General features: G+C 38.2%; 1 protein-coding gene across 13 annotated transcripts in view; it reads left to right on the top strand.

The window, feature by feature from the left end:
* Nucleotides 1–17,605, top strand: part of DENND4A (DENN domain containing 4A) — a 124,813-nt gene that overhangs the window by 99,769 nt on the left and 7,439 nt on the right. For 6 of the 13 annotated variants that reach the window (XM_029950964.1, XM_029950967.1, XM_029950963.1 and 3 more), the window contains 10 exons: nt 2,735–2,924; nt 7,039–7,133; nt 9,213–9,388; nt 9,462–9,629; nt 12,278–12,476; nt 12,728–12,982; nt 13,920–14,037; nt 14,154–14,180; nt 14,666–14,828; nt 14,991–15,055. In XM_029950964.1, the coding sequence (XP_029806824.1) occupies nt 2,735–2,924; nt 7,039–7,133; nt 9,213–9,388; nt 9,462–9,629; nt 12,278–12,476; nt 12,728–12,982; nt 13,920–14,037; nt 14,154–14,180; nt 14,666–14,828; nt 14,991–15,055 (1,456 nt within the window). The remainder of the gene's footprint in view (nt 1–2,734; nt 2,925–7,038; nt 7,134–9,212; nt 9,389–9,461; nt 9,630–12,277; nt 12,477–12,727; nt 12,983–13,919; nt 14,038–14,153; nt 14,181–14,665; nt 14,829–14,990; nt 15,056–17,605) is intronic. The other 7 variants (XM_029950971.1, XM_029950975.1, XM_029950970.1 and 4 more) reach the window with 4 other exon arrangements.

Genomic DNA, 17,605 nt, shown 5'->3' with positions numbered 1-17,605 from the left:
ACCTTCATATGGAACAACAGTAAGAAACTGACACTTGTCTTCTGAACAGAAACTTTGATGTCAGGAGATCCTGGAAAGACACCTTTAGAGCGCTGAGAGAAAATTGCCGCCCTGTTTTCCCACACTCAGCAAAATCATCTCTAAAAATTAGGGTGAGAATCCCAGTTCCACTGTGGTAATGTAAGGCCACCAAAGCCCATCTCTCCACTGAATATAACTAAAAACTCCAGACAACACACAAAAAACAACTATCTAAGAATTCTGAAAAAGCAGGCAGGTCGTGGGGAGGGACCCAGGCAGAGGTAAATTCCCCATCTTCTTTTCTCCTGCTTCTTTGCCCCAAGAGCAGGTCCAGTCACTGTGTGGCCTGGCAGCCCTGGCAGCTGAGACTTCAAGAGAAGCCCCACAGTTTCTGGGCAGAGGAACCAGAGAAGGTGCAGCTGCGAGCTGGAGAGTTCAAGGGGAATCCGAGAGAAGGGGATTCCCAGATTCTGTGAATGGCCCACACAAGTGTCCCTTGAGCCACACATGCATGGGGTAAATGCAAACCAGCCGAGACGAGGCTTAGAGGAGTAAGCTAAGAATTATGTCACTGCCTACAAAAATTGAAACACAAATTATAATCTGATATATATATAACTTTATTGCTAGCCTGCTGTAGCAAATGCATGTGTTCTCCAAAAGATTATAACAGTACCCAGACCTCAAATCATAACGTTCATCATGTCGAAAATAAAACCCAGAATTGCTTGATAGATAACCAGGAAAATGTGACCCAGTTTGCACGGGAAAGACAGCCCTGAAATGACCCAGATGTTGAAATTATCCAACTGACACTCTAAAGCAGGTATTATAACCAGGTTTCCTGAAGTTGAAGAAAAACACATTTGAGCAAATGAAAAGGAATTCTCAGCAAGAAATAGACACTATTTTTGGAAAACACAACATTAACTAAAAAAAAAAAAAATGTCTGAAATAAACTCATTGGATGGGCTCAGCAGAATGGTGAGGTTAGAGGAAAGAGCCTCAGAGACTTGTTGGACAATATCGAAAGATACATAATTGGAGTTCCAGAAGTATTAGAAAAAAGGATTGTGGTAGAAAAGATATCTGAAGAAATAAATAAATGGCTCAGACTTCCCAAATTGGGTAAAAGATTTTGATTTACAGGTATAAGAGGCTCAGTAAACTATTAGGATAAACTTGAAGAAAAGCATATCTACACACACATAAACAAATTGCTAAAAAGCAAAGATATCCATCTACTAATAAAATGACTGCTGGGTGCCAGGGCAGGGACTAATAATAGAAGATATCCTGATAACTGTTAAAGAAAAATGACACATTACCTACAGAGGAATGAGGATTTGAATGACCATGTATTTTTTATCACAATCCTCCGTGGAAAGAATACACTGAAACCATACCATGAATATGCCAAAAGACCTGTCAACCCAGAATTCTGTATCCAATAAAGATACTCTTCAGGGGTAAAGGAGAAATAAACACATTTTCAGATAAAGGAAAAGAGTTCATGGCCAGCAGACCTGCTGCTGTATAAGATCTGCTAAAGGAGGTTCTTCAGGCTGAAGAAAATGATACCACAAGCAAAATCATATATCTGCAGGAATGAAGAAAGAACAAAGTACATGGTAAACAGTTGTGTAAGATTTTAAAAGACATACTTTTATCTCTTAAATTCCTTAAAATTTTTATAATTCTCCAAACCCAAACTCATGACATGTTATAGAATATGCATTATATGTACATGTTTTACAGTGGTAAAGGGATTCACTCTGCTGACATTCATTATAGTTATAGTGTTATATATGTAGTGGTACAATATGAACTTGAAGTAGGCTGTAAATAATCAGGTGTGTATATTCTAATTCCTAGAGCACTCACTTAAAAACACAATGAGATATAGCCAAAAAAGCCAATAAACATATTTGAATAATCCTAAAAAAGAACAACTCAACACACACACAACATGACTAGAAAAATATAAATTGTATTATCTAGGCAGTAGAATTATAGATATTTAAAAAAAAATTTTAAGTTTATTTACTTATTTTGAGAGAGAACAAGCATTAGCGTGGCAGAGAGAGAGAGACTCCCAAGCAGACTCCGTGCTGTCAGCACAGAGCCCAGCCCGATGTGGGGCTTGATTCTCTGAACCTCAAGATCGTGACCAGAGCTGAAATCAAGGGTGAGACACTAACTGAGCCACTCAGGTGTCCCCCCACTTCCCATTTTTTTCTTTATACAAAAATTCATACCTGTCAGATGTTCATGTATATTGTTGATATAACCAGGAAGATATTTAACTGGACATTTTGGTGTTCTCAAAAATGAAAACTGGAACTACATGTCTTTGAAACATAGGTTATTATGGAAAACAAAATGTAAACATAAATTTTAAAAGAATAAGATGCAGTTCTGATGGTATCATCCTGGGCTGGGATTTGCAGAGAGGAGAAGGAACAGTACATGAAGATTCAGAGTCAGCAAGAGTATCTTAGTCACAGGTATCTGCTCTGATCTAACTACAAATGCTATCTAAATGATTTCCAGCCCATTTGTCCAAATTAGTAGCCCTTGTAAAATTGGTTGTTTTCTTCCTGTAGACATGTTCATTAACCAATCATCTGAGTAGTTCCTCTGCCTTAGGAGTGACATTTTAAATAATTAACTTTAAATATGAAGGAAATTAAGCTTATAATTATGTCCTCAGGATCAAAGTTCTGATCGTACCAGTCTTTCTTCAGTGGGAGCCCAGGATTCTGAATCTACCTCTTTAACAGATGAAGATGTTTGCCAGGAGTTGGAAGGAGCCACTTCCTCCCAAGAGAGCAGTGCCACTTCAGGGACTAAGGGAATTGATTTCAGCAGAACAAGCCTGGAAAGTTCTGCCTCCTTAGAAGGTTTGTCCACGCAGCTTGGTCATATTGCATTTTATATGTGGTACCTTTACATTTTTCCTTTAATTTAGTAAAAGATTTGCATAGCTCCAAATCTCCAAAACAGTAAGAAACCCAGGCACTTTTAGAGAGGTCTGCCTTCCAACCCCAGCCCTTCATCTTGTTTTCTCCTTGCACCTAGAGGTAACCATTTTTTTATTCATTTTAGTTTCTCCTTCCATTGCTGCTGCTTTAAAAATATAGGGATGTGTGTGTTCCTACTGCCTCCTTGTCTTCTTACTCAAAGGTAACCTCCTTTCCCATTCCTTGTTTTTTTCACTTAACAATATATCTTAAAGATCATTCCATATCATCGCATAGCATTGGCCCTTGTTCATTTTTACAGTTGCATAGTTAATCATCTGGAGATATGTCATAGTTCGTTTTAATCACTTCCCTGTTGATAGACATAGGTGTCTAGTCCTTGACCATTATAAATGATGCTATGATGCATAAATATCATATCATATTTTTGACAGGGTATCTTTTGAAAATATTCCTTGAAGTGATAGTGCCAAGTTGCCTTCCTCGGGGATCTGCTATTGTGCATTCCCACTGACAGTATATAAGAATTCCTATTTCCCCACAGCCTTGTCAACAAATATGTTGGCACACTTTGGGATTTTTTTGATAGGTGAGGACTGTATTCCAGTTTAGTTTCATGTATATTACCCTTGTAAGTTGAGTAGCCTTTATATGTTTAAGGACCATTTGTATTTCTTTTTCTATGGACCATCTTTTACCTACATTTCACTTGTTGATCCTTTTTTTTTTTTTTAAGTTTTAAATAATTCTTTTTTTATGTTAGGGAATTCTTTGTGTCATATAATTGTCAAATATTTCCTTCCAAGTGTGTCAAGTTTCTGTGGGTATTTTTACCACAAGGAAGTTTTTTATTTTATATCATCAAATTTCTAAGCATTTCCCTGACTGCTTCTGGATTTTGAGGTATTTGGAAAGATTTCCCCTTCTAATTCACCTAGTGTTTTCTTCTGACACTTCTTTGGTTTTCTTTCTAACATTTTCTGAGATCAGCAAACTTTCTCTGTAAAGGGCCTGTGCTAAATATTTTAAGGTTTGTGGGCCACATACATCTCTGTCACATATTCTTTTTTCTCTCTCTTTTTTTTAATGTTTATTTTTGAGAGAGAGACAGAGCGTGAGTTGGGGGGGAACTCCCCCCTTCCTTGAGGGGAAGGCAGAGAGAGAGGAGACACAGAATCTAAAGCAGGCTCCCGGCGCTGAGCTGTCAGCATAGAGCCAGTGTGACACAGGACTCGAACCCACGAACCATGAGATCATGACCTGAGCCCAAGTCGGAGGCTTAACCGACTGAGCCGCCCAGATGCCCCCATTGTTTTCTTTTTTTAACAACAATGTAAAAACCATTCTTAGCCCGCGGCCATTCACAAGTAGATTTGACACCCGATTTAGATATTTAATACATTTGAAATTTGTCCTAATATGTGATGTGAGGAATGAATGCATTATAGTATTTTTTCATTTGCACCTTTGCTATTTTAAAAAGCTTTTGTTTGGAATTTTCAAATGTACACAGAAGTAGAAAGACTAGCACGATGAATCCCCATTCCCCTTCACCCAGTTGCAACAATTATCAACAAATAGCCAATCTTGTTTTATCTTTCCCCACTCCTGTAGTCCCAACATTTTTTCCTTCCCCTCTGGATTATTTTAAGGTAAATCCCAGATAGCAGAAGGACTTTAATGTTTTATATTGTTAAAAAATTCAACCAAGTAAATGTGTAGATCTAACTGGCTTTCTTAAACAATTCGTGAATTGGGCAGCATTCCATCTAGCAAGTAAAAAGGAGCTCCAAATTGTACAAAATGGAAGGTTTTTATAGAAGAAGGGTGGGGCAAGAAAATTATTAGCAAAAGAAAAAGAATGTTCCAGCCAAAGTCACTTTCCCTTGGGAGAATTGGTCTTACCATGCAGATGACATCATCTTCCTTTCTGAGATGGAGAGGGCCCGTGTGGCAGACTCCTTGGCCCTGGTTGGAAAGTTCCTGACTAACTGGTTAAGACTATACTCTAAGGGAGGCTGAAACTGCAGTTAGATTAGCTATGAAGCCCCCATTGGGAATTCAGCCTTAGTGATGCCATTTGGGGCCGGGGGTTTTCTTTTCCAAAAAAAATTTTTAACATTTTAGTAAAATCATGTATTTCATACGCTTCATGTAATGTGTATACTTTTATGTATGTAAATACATTTCAGAAATTGAGGTTACTCAATTCTCAGTATTCAGGTTACCCCTAAGTAAGCAGCATTTACATCAAGAAACAGAACATTAACAACATCCGGAACCAGCTCTCCTGCCCACATCTAGTCACTGCTCCCTCCGCAGATGAACACTGTCTTCTAACCCTGTTTGCTAGCCTGGCAAGTTTTGGACATGTTATGGACTCATACAGCATGTGTCTTATGTAAAGCATTCGCTGTTTGAAAACATGAGATTATTATATTTTTAATGTGATATTAGATAACATTTTATGCCACTCATTTAGTTTAAATTTTCATATTTATCTCAGAAAGCTCTTTTTATAGTTGGTTTGTTCAAATTGGGATCCAGACAAGGTCCACTTGTCTCATGTGGTTGACATGTCTATTAACTGCCTTTTACCTTTTTACCTCTCTTTTTTTTCCACCTTGCCATCCATTCATGAAGAAATCAGCTCCTCCCCCACCTTTTTTTAATAGACAAGAACAATTTGTTTTGCTAAGAAATAAAAGTTACCTTATAGCCTGATTCAAATGAGTGTTTATTCTGTGCTCTAGATTAATTTGATACAAAAGGTAGACTACCTGCATACATAATTACATTAGTCAAGCCTAATAGAAGGTATGAGAAGGGAGTTTTCAACTAGCTGTAGCCGAGAGGAGTTACAGAGGGTTATGGGGAACCATCCAGAAAAGGGCCATAATACCACCAGCTCTAAGCAGCTTAAGGTTGATGTGAGGCTTCATCTCTCTCTGTCCCTCTCAACGCACCTGCGAGGCACAGCCTAGAACCTGTGGTGGCAGATCTAGAACAGTTTTTTTTTCATTGTCATTTATTTACTAAAGCAGGTAATTCATCTGGATTATGCTTGCTGCATCCCCATAATTGGTGTTTAACATATTTTCCCTTCTCTATTTCTTGTTAACTGGTAGTTTATCCCATTACTTACTTTTTTTAGCTTTACTTTATAAAAATGTTAAGTGTTTGTAACATTTGGTAACTACTGAGAAAAAAAATGGTATGGATTACCTCCAGTTTTATTAGCAAGATAAATCAGCCACTGTGATTTGACCACAGAATTCCCCTTACTTTGTGTTGTCGTTGTTTTAGTACCTACTGTATCCATTACTCTTAAGAATACATTTGGAAAGTCTTCCCTCATGTTTAAGAACAAGAATACTGTGCCATATTTTAAAAGATCCTTAGAAGACAGAGAATTGCTAGTAAATTTTTTTTATGATAGGAAATAAAATTAGCTATTTTACATGTTTTAGACCTTAGAACTGAACACATTCTTGTATTTTTTTATGTTTATTTTTGAGAGAGAGAGAACTCGCGCGCGCCGCAAGCACACAAACAAGCAAGAGGGGGAGGGGCAGCGAGGGAGACACAGAATATGAAGCAGGCTCCTGGCTCTGAGCTGTCACGAACAGCTCGAACTCATGAAACCTTAACCGACTGAGCTACCCAGGCACCCCCACATCCTTAGATTTTAAAAATGAAAAAATAGAAACAGCGAAATGGTAGTTACAGACAACTGGAATGCCTTGTGGCCTGTGCACACAAAGTGCTCCCTCAGTGCGTCGTGGATGAACACCCCTGGCACGTGGGGACCCGTAGGGTTAGAGCACATATCCTTGGGTTTGTACTCAGAACAAAAACGCACGCCTTGGAAAGCATTTTTTCACTATTTATTTGGTTTATTTCTTAAATTACCTTTACTATTTTGAATAGAACATTTTGTCATTTTATCAGAGGATTTATGAAAATGAAAGATTTTCATAGTCTTTTTCATTAATTGTAATGGTTTTGCTTTTTGTTTTTTAACCATGAACAGGATCCCTGTCGAAGTTTGCCCTCCCTGCGAAGTCCGAAGTGGCGTCTTCCTGCAACACAAGTAACACAAATATCTTCCAGAACTACGCAATGGAGGTGCGCTTTGAATCCAAGGAGCTTCTTCCTGTACTACTTCTACTACTTCGAAAAACTTTTGTTTCTTAAGTATTCGTGGTCTGGGGTAGAGTAATTAAAAAGCTAAACATAGAGCATCTAAAATTTCAGAACGCATATGGCACCTGAACAAACTGAAAGTACCCAGTTCTTCAGAACACTAAAGTCCTACTGGTTTTACCTTTTTAGCCAATTTGACAATAAATTGTATTCATTAAAAAAATTTTAAGTTAGAAAATGTTTTTTAGATTTTGACCTTCGAGTCAACTAGAGATAAGCATGAATCTTCCATATTTTTTCTCTCCCTGAAGTTGGACAGTGACATTAAAATAATTAAAGGCTGTATGAAGAGATACATGTATCAGATTTCCTGTTATCTTTTTTGTACTCATACAAATTAGAATTTAAAGTGTTTTTCAAACAATATGTCAATAATAAATAAGTGAGTCTATTAATCAAAAAAGAGAAAAGTCCCATGCTTCCTTTGCATTTATCAACTACAAAAGCATTTTCATTTTCAATATTTCTAGTTAGCCTTTGTTATATGTATGTTCCCTTTGAATTTTTATTTATTTATCTTTTTATTTTTTTATTCTTGAGAGAGAGAGAGAGAGAGAGAGAGAGAGAGAATGAATGAATGAATGAATGGGGGAGGAGCAGAGAGAAAAGGAGACACAGAATCTGAAGCAGGCTCCAGGCTCTGAGCTACCTGTCAGCACAGAGCCTGATATGGGGCTCAAACCCACGAACCATGAAACCATGACATGAGCTGAAGTTGGACCCTCACCCAGCTGAGCCACCCAGGCACCCCTATTCCCTTTCAATTTTTATTTTACATCTGAACCCCTTATAAAACCAGCTCTGCTATGCAAGCAGATAGCATAGCAGTGTTGATGAGGGGGCATGGAGCAGTTTGGCATTTGTGTCCTCTTTTCCATCATGGATTTCATTCTCTGTGTCAGTTTGACATAGATAACTGCTCCATATGCTTCTTGTATGTTCCATTTGCTCACAAGGAAAAAGTTACACTTTTACACTTTAAAAATTGTCCCTAATTTTTGTGTAAAAATTACTTCCAAATACAATTGTCAGTGTTGTTGCTTTTCCAAGCCAATTTGCATAAATTTGGAAAACAGATTTGCATGTAGCTTTCCAGCTGGAAAATAAATGATAGGTACTGATAGAACAATTGACAAAGTTTCTGATGGCTTCAGGAATTTCTATATTAATGTAATGATAGCATTTACATTCATCTGTTGCAACACTGTTTTGTTTTGTTTTGTTTTTTGCTTGTGCTAGCCATGGGGTAGGGGCAGAGAGAGAGAGGAAGAGAGGGAGAGAGGAGAGAGAGAGAGAAGAGAGAGAGTGAGAGAAGAGAGACAGGAGAGAGAATATGAAGCAGGCCCCAAGCTCAGTGCCGAGCCTAATGCAGGGCTCAATCTTAAGAACCTGGGATAATGACCTGAGCCAAAATCAAGAGTCAGACACTTAGCTGACTGAGCCACCCAGGTGCCCTTTGTTGCTATTTTTAATTTCCAGTCCATCATGGCTGCTACTCCTGTAAAATACAGTATATTGATCACAAACTTAAATAATGCAGCAATGACCAATTCCTTTAAAGTTTTCAATCCTCTTCTCAGTTTCTTTACTTATCACAAACCACTAAGAGTGTTTGGACCCACACTTGTCTGGGGACCACACTATGAGTAGCACACAGATTCCTAATACGTAAGTGCAAGTACCGATTTGGAATATTATCAAATTAGTGCTTGGGTTTACTTTTTCATTAATAAAGTCATGAAAGGTTTAACAGTAATTATAATGGTAAAAATTAGCTCACTTGAATGCAAGGTTCCCTTTGAGGTAAAAATTTTGAAATAGATTTAGCTGAAATAGTTAAAGATGAGTATATAATGCACTGAATGTAATCTATCTTTTTCTGTTGTTTGTAATGTCTGAGTCCTGAGTTTTAGTTTTCCCGAAGATTTACGGATTGAAATAGTTGCTCATTCATGGTGTCTCCCGCAGGCTCTCCTCATAAAGTGCTGTTTTCTCTCCCAGGTCCTTATCTCAAGTTGCTCCCGGTGTAGAACGTGCGATTGTCTTGTCCATGATGAGGAAATCATGGCTGGCTGGACAGCAGATGATTCAAATCTCAATACTACATGCCCGTTTTGTGGCAATCTTTTCTTGCCCTTTCTGAATATTGAAATAAGAGATTTAAGACGACCTGGAAGGTAATGATTTGTGCTTTCTTTTTCCTTCATGTTTGAGGATCATATTTCCTAGACTATCTCTTTTCTCAAGAAGCTCCTTTGATTCACATTGCAGATACTTTCTGAAGTCAAGTCCATCTACAGAAAATATGCATTTTCCATCCTCCTTTTCAAGTCAAACAAGGCGGTCTTGTATCTCAACTTCAGCCTCTGGTCTTGACACATCTGTTATCTCTGTCCAAGGGAATTTTGATCTCAATAGGTAATTATGATTATGGGGAACTGTACTTTAACAACATATATTACACATATCTGAAAACGACAGAAAAATCAGCGAAACATTTAAGTTTCTGTGTATAATACAAGCGCCTGGGTGGCTCATTCGGTTGAGCATCGACTTCAGCCCAGTTCATGATCTCGCAGTTTGTGGGTTTGAACCCTACATTGGGCTCTGTGCTGACAGCTCAGAGCCTGGGGCCTGCTTCAGATTCTGTGTCTCCTCCTCTCTCTGAACCTCCCCCTCCCTTCCTCTGTCCCTCTCTCCCCCTCCTCCTGCCAGTCTCTCTCTCTAAACGATCAAAAAAATAAAAATAAAAATAAATTTCCGTGTATAATAGATTCATAATCTTAAATTTTTACTCCTCATTAAAACATTATTAAACTCTCTAAAAATCTAAATGTTTGGGGCACCTGAGTGTCTTAGTCGGTTGAGTGTCCAGCTCTTGGCTTCAGCTCAGGTCATGATCTCACAGTTTGTGGGTTCAAGCCCTGCATCAGGCTCTCTGCTGTCAGTGAAGGGTCCACTTCAGATCCTCTGCCCCTGTTTCCCTGCCCCTCCCTCTCTCTCAGAAATAAAACAAACATTTATTTATTTATTTATTTGGTCACTAGCAGTTTCAAGTTTTTATCCTACAAGCTTAACATTGGAGGAAAGAGAGCAACTCCTTTTGGGGGGGTTGGTGAGTAAGTGGTGGTAAGAGCTTTCTTGATATATAATTCACACATTAAATTCCCCCATTTACATGGAAACCAACTTGACAATAAACTGTATTAAAAAAATAAATTTAAAAAATTTTCCCCACTTAGAGTTCCCTCATTTATATAAGCCAAAGGATTTTAGTATATTATTCACAGAATTATACAACCTTCAACACAATCAGGAACAAAAAACAAAATAAACATTAAAAAAAACCCTAAATGTTTAAATAGTTATGGTTTATGCTTTATGAATCCCCAAAGTTTTAACTGTATAATTCATTTTTTTTTCTTTACAGACAGAGAGTGAGTGGAGGAGAGAGAAAGAGGGAAAGTGCAGAGCCCAGCATAGCGCTTGATCCCCCAACCCTGGGGTCATGACCTGAGCTGAAATCAGGAGCCCAATGCTCAACTGACTAAACCACCCAGGTGCCCCTAAGTTGTATAATTCTTAAATGATAATGTTCACTAGTGTTTTAAAAGTAAAAATTCAAGGGGTACCCAGCTGGCTCAGTCAGTGGGGCCTATGACTCTTGATCTTGGGGTTGTTCATTTTAGCCCCATTACTGGGTGTAGAGATTACTTAAAACAAATTTTGTTAGAAAATTTTAAAAATTAAAAATATAAAATTAAAAATTCTAGGGGCACCTGACTGGCTCAGACAGTAGAACGTGTGACTCTCGATCTCAGGGTGGTGACTTCAAGCCACCCCCTGTTGGTCATAGCACCTTCTTAAAAAAAAAAGTAAAAATTCTGTAGAACACTTGAATTTTACAATGAACATCTTTCTCTTATCCCTGTCTCTTTAGGAATTAAATCAGTACTAACTCAACTTCCACTTTGGAATACTTAATAATCTGAGAAAACATTTGGAGCTGCTAGAGGAACTGTAAAATCAAACTAAGATTGATACAGTAAGCCTAATATAAGTGGGTTTACACTGAAACTGAATGCAGAAATCAGCTCCATTTTGGAGGCGTGCCAGATACCCAATCCGTATAGCTGGGCAGGTGAAGTCCTGTTGGCAACTGCATGTGCAAGAGAAAGTGCCTGCAGAGTACTGATAGACGGGCATGACCTGTTTGATCCTGAGTACTTAGGCAGCAAACCCACAAATCTGCAGGTGCATCCTCTCTCATGATAGGTTAAGTGTAGCGCTTTCTCTCACTGAGACTAGCTGTGACTGGCTTGTGACTCCTGAAGTGAGAGGTGCCTGTTTTCTCTGCTTTGTATCCTCTGGGCTTACTGGGGCTCCTGCTGTAATAGAATTGTCCACTAGGGGCGCCGGGGTGGCTCCTGTAGTTAAGGATCCAACTCTTCAGGTCGAATCTCAGGCCTTGTGAGTTCAAGTCCCACATCAAGTTTAGTGCAGAGCCTGCTTGGGATTCTTCCTCTCTCTCCCACTCTCTTTGCCCCTCCCCTTCTCATGCTCTCTCTCTCTCTCTCTCAAAATAAACACTTTAAAAAAGTTGCACACTAATGTTTTTAATAAGTAAATAACTTTTGAGTATTTAAAGTTCACTGGAAACATAACATGATTAAACTACTTAAAAGGAGCACCTGGGTGGCTTATTTGGTTATGATCCGAATCCAGCCCTGGTCATGATCTCCCAGCTTGTGGGTTCGAGCCTGCACCAGGCTCTGTGCTGACAGCTCAGAGCCTGGAGCCTGCTTTGGATTCTGTGTCTCCCCCTCTCTCTGCCCCTCCCCCACACATGCTGTCTGTCTCTGTCTCTCTCTCTTTCTCAAAAATTAATAAACATTAAAAATTAAAAAATATATATATATCATGTTTCTCAGGTGCAGCTGAAGTAACATCTTTCCTTTGATTTACTTGCTACATATCCAGTTCTGATACTAAACAGCTGGTCTTTCTGGATGAAATAAAGTAAATCTAGAGAATGATGTCCTTTTTCTCTTTTCTCAATGCTGAAGCAAATCTAAACTGCTGGAAAATACATGTGCCCGAAGTATTCAGATCCCTGCTGATCGATCAAAAACAGCTGTGTCCAAATGCCCACTATTTCCAATGGCCAGGAGTATTAGTACTTATGGCCCCTTGGATAAGGAAGACCCTGGAGGGCAGAAACTCATTTCTACAGGCAGCCTGCCAACTTCTTTACAAGGAGCTACAGTATGTATTTTGGTGTCTTTTTAAATTTGGACATTGATGATTTACATATGATTTTGTTCCCTTTGTCCAAAACAGTTTTATTAGGTTCAATCATATAATTAACAATGAGAGTTTCTAGTCTCATGATACAGTTATAGTATCTGTTTATATGGAAATTTTTGACAGGAGTTTTGTTCTGTGGGGTTTTGTAATCGAATCATTATCATCAATCTTGTATTTTCCATTTATGTTTCTTTTTATTTATCCAACAGGACTCTTTAGGATTGGAGTGGCATCTCCCAAGCCCAGATCCCATCACTGTTCCCTATCTTAGTCCTTTAGTGGTATGGAAGGAACTCGAAAGCTTATTGGAAAACGAAGGTGATCATGCCATAACTGTGGCAGACTTTGTGGACCATCATCCAATTGTGTTTTGGAACCTGGTGTGGTATTTTAGACGTCTTGACTTACCTAGTAATTTACCTGGATTGATTCTTTCTTCTGAGCACTGTAACAAGTATTCAAAGGTATGAAAATGAAAATTCAATCTAAAAGGCAATACCACCATCACCATTGGAATATTTGCATATTTCTAATGACCAAAAAAGTGGTTTTATGCTAAATATTTTAAATAACTATTGGAATCATTAGATCAATAAAATTGTCTTAGTCGTATTTACAAATAATTTTTCTTCTCACAGCCTAACAGTAAGACAAGATCATGTTTTTTATCCTCCTTGTAAAATTTACACAAAATGGGCTATGTTTTCATCATAGCCTCAAAAAGAAACTGCACATGACTTTTATGATAAGAGTTTGTGAGTTGGCCACACTCATGTCTCATACCTCCTTCAGAAACAAGCCTTACACATTTTTAGGAGGATGTCTGTAATTCCTCCTTCTGTCATGTGCTATCATTCTTTTCAGTCCTTTACTCTGAGTTTTTGCTTAACATTTAGACAGGTTGTTAAATGTTCACTTGTATTTTTGATACATTGTTCTGTAAAAAGTGTTTTACTTCTTCATATGTCTCACCATCACTAAATCACCAAGTTTCTAAGTTCAGGAATTTTTTCTGCCTACTTGTATTCATGCCTGTGATGGTGCACGTGCTTTGGATTTTCAGTACATGATGAATGAGTGACCAGGAGGTTACCACAGTGAGTTATCTAGGGCAGGGTCTTGAACTGATGTGGCATGAGGGTCCTGGATTCCTTTTTCGGTGGACTCCTCAGTCATAAGCTGGTCAAGATTATGATTAGACCCAATCTTACTGATCTCAGTGCTTGGTTAAATCTGTTACTGTAGAGATCATTAGCCTCTTGACTCGGCCCGTCTTCCTTCAGTAGAGACAAAATGCATACAAACCAATCATTTTCTGTTCTCTTTTCTCTCTTGCACACATATATCCTAAAAAATATTTATAAGGATCATTAATGAATATTTGTTTGCTCTTCAATACAGATTCCTCGCCACTGTATGTCCGAAGATAGTAAATATGTTTTAATACAAATGTTGTGGGACAATATGAAGTTACATCAGGATCCGGGACAGCCCTTGTACATCCTCTGGAATGCCCACAGTAAGTGCTGTCACAGAATGCTGACTTTGTTCATGTGAGAGAGTCTCTACTTGTTTTACAAGCCGAAACTAATGTGTAATAACCTTTATTTTACTATACTGCTTTTTGTCTTACAGGTCAAAATCGTACTCTTTTATTTGAGAGTGAGTGTTAAGTTTGATGTTTTTAGTGCTATTTTCCATGGAGGTCAAGGGTTTTGGGGGGATTTTTTTTGTTTTTTTTGTTTCTGCTTCTTGAGTGGTGCTTTCTATGTGCTGGAGGGGTTATATTTTGTGGAGTTTGCTTTTTAGCATGTTGCTTGTCCCAGTTTCTTCTTTTTACACATTTGTTTCCATCCCAAGCTGGTGATTTAGAATTTCCTCCAGGGGCTGTATTAAGGAAAACAGCATTTTTAGTTTTTGTCTATTTGAGGCCACAGAAAGCTTTAGGCATATTTTTATCATTATGTGTCTTATTTTTTTTTCTTTTTTTTTCCTTTCTTCATTCTTAGATTTCTGTTCCTTCATCTACTGCCTTAATTTGTTTTGGGAGTTTTGTAACTTCTTTAATAACTATCAATTGCTGCTTAATTACATTGTCCTTTATACACAGAACATTTTCCTTCATTTGCTTTCTTGTTCTTTTCCAGCCCAAAAGTATCCAATGGTCCATTTACTGCAAAAAGGTGATAATTCATTTAACCAGGAACTATTGAAAAATATGGTAAAAAGCATCAAGATGAATGATGTCTATGGACCAATGAGTCAGATTTTAGAGACACTGAATAAATGCCCTCATTTTAAAAGACAGAGGTAAGTCTGTCTTAAATGAATGTATTGTTCCTCCAAGCAGATTCCTGTTGCTGGCTTAGTAATTTGTTTGGTTACTTCATGCGTATATTAGCATAAAGATTTTTGTACAGATTATAGAGACCAATGAATAGTAATATCTTCTCCACTCCTTTTCCCCCCTAGGAGTTTATATAGAGAAATACTATTTCTCTCGCTTGTGGCACTGGGAAGAGAAAACATTGACATAGGTAATTCAGCATAATATCTAACATATAATATTTATAAATCATGGTATTGTTTTCAAAGTATTTTTATATTGATAGTTTTTATTAATATTAAATTATATATTATGTAATATATATTAATATTAGAAGAATTCTTTCTTTGATTTTTTTTATTTTAATATAATAGATACGTTGATACTTTGGTCATGCTAGTAATAGTAATGATAAATGATAAAAGCTAACGTTTTTTGAAGGCTTACTATATGCCTTATACTGTAGGAAGAACTTCCCATGTAATATCTCTGATAATTCTCCCCAAAGCCCTATGAGATAGGGATACTGTTACCGTTTCTGTGTTAATTAGTGAAGCATCCAAGAGGTTAAGTAGCTTGAACTTGGGTTTCACAGTAAATAACAGACCTATTTGAACCAAGCTGTTTTATAAAATTCTTTTTTTTTTTAATGTTTATTTCTTTTTGAGAGAGAAAGAGAGCATGCAAACAGGGGAGAGGCAGAAAGAGGGAGACAGAGACTCTGAAGCAGGCTCCACAGTCTCAGCTGTCAGCACACATCCAGATGTGGGATTCGAACTCACAAACCAAGAGATCATGGCCTGAGCTGAATTCAGACGCTTAACCAACTGAGCCACCCAGACACCCCTGAACCAAGCAGTTCTAATTGCTAATCCCGTGCCTTTAACAGTTGGGTCATAGCATGAATAAACATTAAGTTTGTTTCAGAGGGGATATAAGGTAGCTAAATATATATGTCAAGAGAGCCTAAACTTCCTTGATTGATCATCTCCTTCTCCCAGTTATTGTGCTTGACTTTCTTTAGGTTTCTGTTCCCAAGTCTCAGGAAAGGGCAGAAATAGCCCCCAAAAGGCAAAAAGAAGAAAGAGGTAGCTGCCAGGCATGGAGAGACTCAAGCAGAGTTTTGGCATTTTGTCTGAGAAGTTCTAATGTGAATAAGTTGATGAAAATGAAAATGATACATATAATTCATCTGATGTGAGTGGTACTAACTTGGGTACACTACTTAATTAAACCCACTCCCAGATAACAAGAGAGTATGCAGTAGGACATACTTTTTAGATGACTGTATACTGTCTTAACAAAAACATATCTAGTTATTTAGTGCTAGTCAACACTTCCGTTGACTTTTAAAGTGCCCATGATGTTTGCCACAGACATTTATTAGTCTTATCAGAGTCAAAGTGATGATAATGTATAATAAGCTTATGCCCTATTACAGGCTACTCAGCCAGACCGTGTGGAACAGGAATAGAGAACAAGAGCGCTCCCTGTGGTGCTGGCTTCCCAGCAGGTTCACTTAAGGATGGGAAAGAGCAGGAGTTAGTGGGTGAAGCAGAGGGCTTAGAGCAGCCATCCCTAACTGGGTTGCTCAAGGGGTTCTCACGTGCCATCTGACCAGTGGTGACTCATGTCATTGGGAATTGTCAGCCTTGATGCCAGGAGAGAAGTCGTTGAATCCGGAAGCCATGATGTATATGGGTGAGATGGTAAGCATCTTACAGAATGGAATTATTAGATGGCGTTAATTTTTTTGTACTCATTATCTAAAAGGACTAGCCTTTATTTAGCACATTTTCCAGAAAAGCCAAATCTCTGTAAAGTTTAAAGTAAATTACCTGTAATTTAAATTACCTGTAAAGTAAATTACCCCCTAAAATAATGCTGAGAGAGAGAAAGTGTAAAAGGCTTTCCTTTATCCCAGCAACCCATCATTACTTTGTTCTAGCAAAGACCAGCATTGCGTGACCCCTGCAGTGATGCTGTTCAATCTCCTTATCCTTGTATACCAGCACCCCTCCCCCAACCGGAGCCAAATTTAAAAATACACAATTTTATTCCTCCTCTACATCTGCTTGGAGATTATTATATAGCTTTACTGGTACCTTTTAAAGGAATTTACCATTTCATGAATTCAAGAGCCCTTTTCCTCTGACTCTCTGTAGGATCCCAGACCTCATATCAACTTCCCTTGCCAGTTCTTTGAAGGTTTCTGAAAGCTTCTGGGTTCTTATGGCCCATCTTTTATGCCCTCACTGGGTACAGAGCTCTTCAGTGTCTATATATGTTGGGTGACCCTCAAAAACTGTCACTTTCCGTGTAGACCTGAGTTGATGCCCAAGGAAATTTTAGAACCCAAGGGGAAAGATTGGAGACTAGAGCAATAATGGGAAAGAAAAGCAAATTTGAAAACAAATATAAATGAGTAAGTAATTGGTATTAGGATGGACTGATAGATGGAAAACCTAGGTGTTAAAGGATTAATTAATGGAGGCTTCTGTGGAGAGATCCATTGGACTATGGGGAGAAGGTACCAACACTGTGTTCTGACTGGGACAGAGTGTGGAGAATGTATCTGTCAACCCAAGTCTAAGGTGCCTTGGGGGCCAGACAAGTTTGAAAATGAGGAAGGCTTCTGAGGAAAGGACACCAAGTTGAGAATTTTGCCAGAATATCAGTGGGGGAAAAAAACTTTAAAGTTTGTAGGAAGACCCTGAGGTAAAAAGTCTGACATTTTTGAGTAACGGAAAGGCCAGGGAAC

The sequence above is a fragment of the Suricata suricatta genome, chromosome 9 (assembly GCF_006229205.1).
Source record: "Suricata suricatta isolate VVHF042 chromosome 9, meerkat_22Aug2017_6uvM2_HiC, whole genome shotgun sequence".
NCBI lineage: Eukaryota > Metazoa > Chordata > Mammalia > Carnivora > Herpestidae > Suricata > Suricata suricatta.
This window is presented reverse-complemented; position numbering and strand designations above follow the sequence as displayed.